This window comes from Nilaparvata lugens, chromosome 8, assembly GCF_014356525.2.
Source record: "Nilaparvata lugens isolate BPH chromosome 8, ASM1435652v1, whole genome shotgun sequence".
Lineage (NCBI taxonomy): Eukaryota > Metazoa > Arthropoda > Insecta > Hemiptera > Delphacidae > Nilaparvata > Nilaparvata lugens.
Window position 1 is genome coordinate 38,827,060 of NC_052511.1, and position 6,000 is coordinate 38,833,059.

The 6,000-nt window shown below is 35.9% G+C and overlaps 1 protein-coding gene across 6 annotated transcripts in view; it reads right to left on the minus strand.

Annotated features, from left to right (window-relative positions):
- Nucleotides 1-6,000, minus strand: part of LOC111050330 (protein winged eye-like) — a 64,219-nt gene that overhangs the window by 55,682 nt on the left and 2,537 nt on the right. For 4 of the 6 annotated variants that reach the window (XM_039434716.1, XM_039434715.1, XM_039434714.1 and 1 more), the window contains exons 1-2: nt 5,153-5,528; nt 1,708-2,268 (exon numbers count right to left, since the gene is read on the minus strand). Coding sequence is in view for 2 of the 6 variants with exons in the window: in XM_039434710.1 (XP_039290644.1) it covers nt 1,708-2,268; nt 5,153-5,536 (945 nt within the window). In the remaining 4 variants the exon portion in view is untranslated. Of the gene's footprint in view, nt 1-1,707; nt 2,269-5,152; nt 5,537-6,000 lie in introns of those variants that run through there. The other 2 variants (XM_039434710.1, XM_039434711.1) reach the window with 1 other exon arrangement.

A 6,000-nucleotide genomic window follows, 5' to 3' on the forward strand; every position in this document is an offset into this window, starting at 1 on the left:
GAGTGAAAGCAAAAATTGTTATCCATGATAATGAAAGTCAGAATTTTAAATTATCATCTTTTAATTTCATTCAAATCTATTTGGAAAATTCTATCTTCCATGCTCTAATAACTCATTTCATCACAATTCAAGTACATCAAGCTTGTCAAATATGATTGAAAAATTGGTTAATTGATCCATGTAAATAGTACATATTCTCTCATGACGTGATTAAAATTCGCTAATTTTTCAAAAATTATTTGTATTATTTTTGTGTTTTTGCTTCAATGAGCATTAATTTCCATTACAATTAAATTCCATTCTAGTCCATGATTGAACAACAATTTCGAATTTCTATCAAAAATATGTTTTTTTCTTTCTAGAAAGCATTCATGACAACATTTTCATGTATGTGAAGATGTTTTGTACGATGTTGTAGAAATCGTTTGTACAAAAGCATAAATTTCCATCTTCCTCCAAGCAAACCCTTGAAACAGCATTCTTACAGAGCTCTTTTAAATTATGATTCGATTTCCTGTTTACTAGGAAAGAGCCCGATGGAAAAACTTCATATGGAAAAACTTGAATATTTTCATGCAGTAAAAACCAAACACCAGAAAAATAAAAGCACATAGAAATTAGGCTACAATCACTGCTTTCTATGATCCCAGAATTTCAGTCAACTGTTGATCAGTTCCAAGAAGTTTGTATCACTGTCTCTTAGCTTTAAAGTCCTGTTACTCATTTATTATGAGTTTTCCAGATTTTTTGAGAAAATAAAGTTAAGTAGACACTTGAAGAATAATTGATGTCCTCAATCAGCCATATTCTCCAATAGAATTCAAAGATTATTTGTATTGTATAAGGATATTCAATTTGAAAACACCGTAATAACAATTTGTACAAGGCTATTTCACTGAATTATCATTGTGATAGATTGAATGGTGCTAACATAAGAAAAAAGAGGAGTTCGCAAGAAAAAAAATATAGAATCAACCACACAATAAGGGAAATATTTAATTAGTATCTTAATAGATGCACTACTAATACAAACTTTAATTTTTGTAGGTGAAGTTAATTATCTCATCTTCTTCTTGAAAAGCAGGCAAGAGAAAATTGGGATCACGAGTTTGAAAATGCAATACTGTGTACACGAACTGTTTCCTGTATTCACGGACATAAAGATCAGTAATAGGTATTACGAGCATAGATTGAAAAATCTTGAAATGTTTGTTCCCAACAACTGCTCATTTAGATGAAAATTTATACAGGATAATAGATTCATAAATAGCTTGAGTCTAGCTGAGAGTGGGGCAGGTGTAGCCCCGAAACCATGGTCTTTTTTTAAAACAAAATTAAAATGTTATTGACAACATCTGTGTTCTCATTTTTTCATCATAAAAAGCCAGTAAATAAATTCGTAAATATTGAGCTGATTAGATGATTTTCACTTCCCTTGCCCTACTGCCCTATTGCTTTCACAAAACCATAACTACGTTACCTTAATTTCATTATTTCTGTAGGTTTTAAGGCCTCCTGAGCCCCCCACTGTATCTTTGATTTTACGATAGCTTTGGAAGTTGAATTAATAGTGCACCTATATTAATCATCAATTAATTGCTCAATCTACCACCCATCAATCAATCAATACATCAATCACCAATGTTAGAGTGTCCAGTAGGCTATAAACTACAGTGTGAAAAACATATAAAACAAAGTGCTACTTACAGTTTTCACCGTTGCACTGTTGACTGTATCAGTTGAAGCAACCTTTTCTGTAGCAACTTGATTGCAATCAGTTTGATTATCAACAGTTGCAGACGTGGAACGTTTTGCAAACTTTTCAATGCTGTACGACAACAGCTCTAGTCCATTCAGTTGCATTGTGTCGTCAACAGTTGCTTCAACCGTTGAACAACTAGTTGACTGTTTTGAGACACCAGTTGAACAACTGTTTTCAACCGTCTTGTCTGCAACCGTTGAGCAACTGTTTTCAACGGGTTTGCAAATGATAGTTTCGACTTTGCCAGCAAAACTAGTTTCAGCCGTTGTGCAACCGATCGTTTCGAGTTTGTCTGCAACCGTTGAGCAACTAGTTGCGTCAACTGAATCGCCGTTGGTTGTCAATGGGGTTGCGGGTCCTTGGTCGGCGACTGGTGACAGAGATTCTGTCTGGTTGCCCGCGTCTTGGAAAGTGGCGTCCTGCGACTCATCGGCCACTTCGCAATCACTCGTGCCTTCCATTTCATCGCCAGAGTATCCGTTCAAAGATGACACTGGTGACGTTCCCTGGAAACAACAGAGAAAGCTTAATCAGTTGTTGTGATTCAGATTTGATATCTTCAAAAACTGTATAGGATTCAACAGCAGACAACTACTTTGATTTTATTCTTTTAGCCTATCATGGAATTATTTGTTCCAATCTGCATGATGAACATTTAGGGAAATAGTCATCTTTTCAAAAGAAAAGATACCAGTGAAAGAATATCTTTTAATATTTTAAATTTAAATAGATCTATTTCAATTGGGAAACTAACTTGGGAATTCAAGTTTATCTAAAGGTGTTGCCCACTAAGCCAATTGATACAGTAGTATCAGAGACAAACAAATTTACGCTTATCCTTTCTCTATGGTAGTATACCACATAGGGCATAGCTAAATATCTATAGTGAGATCCACGTTATAATGACAGTAGATAAAGATAGGAGAATAGCGATGCCGATTCTCTGCATTAATTAATTATATTTCTACACTGTCAAAAACATAATTGGCATTGTTGTGAACCTAGAAAAGGATAGTACCACCGGCTTTGTCGAATGATAGACAAGGATAGCAATTCCAAAGTTGAGCAAATACTGTCATTATAACGTGGACCTCACTATAATAGCTAATTAGGATTTAGGGCCGGTTTCCGAGCTCGGGATTTAGCTAAGTCCTAGACTTTAAACAGTTGGAGTCAGAAAATTGGTTTTCCAAAACGGGGCGTAGTCGCAGTCATTGTCATAGTCACGTTTCAATTAAATTTCGAAAAACTAGAAAATTGAACACAAAATAAAATATAAGAGAAGATAGTGTAAAGTTTCAGCTATTTTGAATTATTTAGGAATGTCTAATTTCGTCAAGGAAAAACGTTTCCAATTTATAGAAATGAGAAAATAAAAACTACAATTACTGTTATAAAAGCTGCGACCCGTTTTGGAAAGCCAATTTTCTGACTCCAGCTGTTTAAAGTCTAGGACTTAGCTAAATCCCGAGCTCGGAAACCGGCCCTCATATAGACATAATTGAAAGTAGGCTACAGTACTGAACATGTGATTCTGATATTGAGGCATTTCTCCATGATGAATAAAAATAAACTGGATGTGTCAACTACTGTTTAAGCAATAATGTGGACAGTGGTTGACAATTTCTAGTTTGTTTTAATGCATTTGTCAAGCGACTTTGTTCAGTACGAAATAAAGATGAATCAGTACTGTTCAGTACGAATAATTAGGCTACTCCAATATCAACTTCTCAACTACACTAAAAATCTGGTGTGGTACACTCACACAACTTTCCTTGCTCATTGAACTGGGAGCCTCATTCTTAAACGACAATAATTTAGAGAAATAACATAATGACGATTGGCGGCAACATAATTATCTGAAACTACGATCAGACTACTGTATATGTGTGTATATAATAAATTGTTTTCAGAGTACTTTTTCCTTTGTGTAAATTGTGAAATCCGATCATTTTTTAAAAGTCGTCAAAACAGCTGTTCTACAGATGAAATGTCTCGACTATGTGTTATTTTTATAGACTGCTCTACCTACCTACCTCATGCACGAGAAGGAGGTTACAAAGTCCATTTCTCAAGGATGGGGTGAACCCCCCATTAGTTTCCCAAAAAGGAGACTCATGCCAGTTAATGGAGCTGACAAATAACTATACAGAGTATGAATTTGGAATAAATAAGTCGAGTAATTTTTGAGAAAATCGTGAAAAACATGGTTTTTTAGTAATTATCCGCCATTTTTCTCGAGAATATTACGCAGCTCCTGCAATTTTCCTAGAAATGAGACCCATGTCAGTTGATAGGGCTTATAAATAGCTATACATGGTATAAATTTGAAGAAAATCGTTAGAGCCGTTTTCGAGAAACCCGTGAAAAACATGGTTTTTTAGTAATTATCCGCCATTTTTCTCAAGAATATTACGCAGCTCCTGCAATTTTCCTAGAAATGAGACTCATGTCAGTTGATAGGGCTTATAAATAGCTATCCATGGTATAAATTTGAAGAAAATCGTTAGAGCCGTTTTTGAGAAAATCGTGAAAAACATGGTTTTTTAGTAATTATCCGCCATTTTTTCCGCCATCTTGAATTGATTTTTATTGAATTTCTTATTGTCGGGTCCTCATTGTATAAGGATCTTAAGTTTAAAATTTCAAGTCAATCGGTTAATTAGGAATGGAGTTATCGTGTTCACAGACATACACACATACACACACACACACACAGACCAACACCCAAAAATCATGTTTTTGGACTCAGGGGACCTTGAAACGTATAGAAAACTTGAAATTTGGGTACCTTAATTTTTTTTGGAAAGCAATACTTTCCTTACCTATGGTAGTAGGGCAAGGAAAGTAAAAAGAAGAATAAAGATTAATCAAAAGATGGGATTTGGTTTTTGTGTAAAATCCCGACGTCAACGAAGAAAGGCATTGTTGTCAGATCTCAGATGACATTATTGTTCAAATTTCAAATGTGCTAAAATATGATCAAATATAATAACTTTTCGTTATTTTTGTGTTTATTATCTAAGATTATCGAAAAAAATTGATTAATATCAACATATTACCAATTATAAGGATAAACATAACCTCCCAATTAAAAACATAATTGAACAGCACGTTTTAGGTTATTTCGACAAATTTAAATCTAGCCGATCTGAAATTCTACCACTGTGTCGTGGTCGACGACGGCATTTTCGCACAGACCTAAACCTACCTTTACACATCTGTAAATTCTATTTGTCAGCAATTTGTAACAATCCAGGACTACTTCCATCAAAATCTATATTTTTGTTGAGTAATTTAGTGTAGCCTAGGGCACACTAAAGACCTTTTTATAGTGCGTCTTTATAGTGCCTTAGTGTGGCCTAGAGAATAGGAATGAATCAAACATACCTGTGACTTCTTCTCGACAACAATGGCCGGCTGTGAATCGTTGTCGTCACTTCCGCACTGCGTCTCAGCGTGCAGCTGAACTGGAGCGACTGTCGCCACAATCGCTGACGTCATTTCCGTTTGCTGACTCAGCATCGGTGTTGTCATTTCCGGTTGTTGGCTCAACATCGGCGTTGACATGTCAGTCATATCCGCCTGTTGACCTTGAAGCGGTGTCGCTACAACAGCTGATTGCGTTTGCGCATGCGCGGCTGGTACGTCAGCTGACACAGCTAGACTCTCCTGTTGAACTGTGGTTGTTGTTGTGGTTATGGACAGTGTGTTCACTGATGGCTGCTGGCTGAGAGACGGCGTGGACGATTGCTGGGGCGGTTGGGTGAGGGGCTGCAAAACAAGAAAAAGTAATTTTAGTTTTTGTGCATTATTTGTAATTGGGTTGGTGCTGGGAGAGAGGGACGAGTGTTGCTAAAATTATAGGTGATATTATTCAATACTATGATCTATTATGGTGGATGGTGGGAGATGGTGGATGATGTCAGGGAGGAGGGATAATACTTCATGTTGAAGAAAACCGCACAGGACATAGAGGAATAGATGAAAGAGGAATCATGTATGGACCTGTCCTAGGGCAGAACACTGATGAAGATGATTATCTATTATCTAGCTCTCATGTTGATGTTGAGTCCTTTGATAATTGAATATGTTATGAAGAAGCATCATTCTCAGCAAATAAAAGGAAATTTTCACATCTCCCTCTAAATCCTGCTCTGAACATTATATAGATTGTTTGATTATGCTCATTCATCTCTGAATATTATGCCATCAGGGAATGAAGTACAAAATAATTC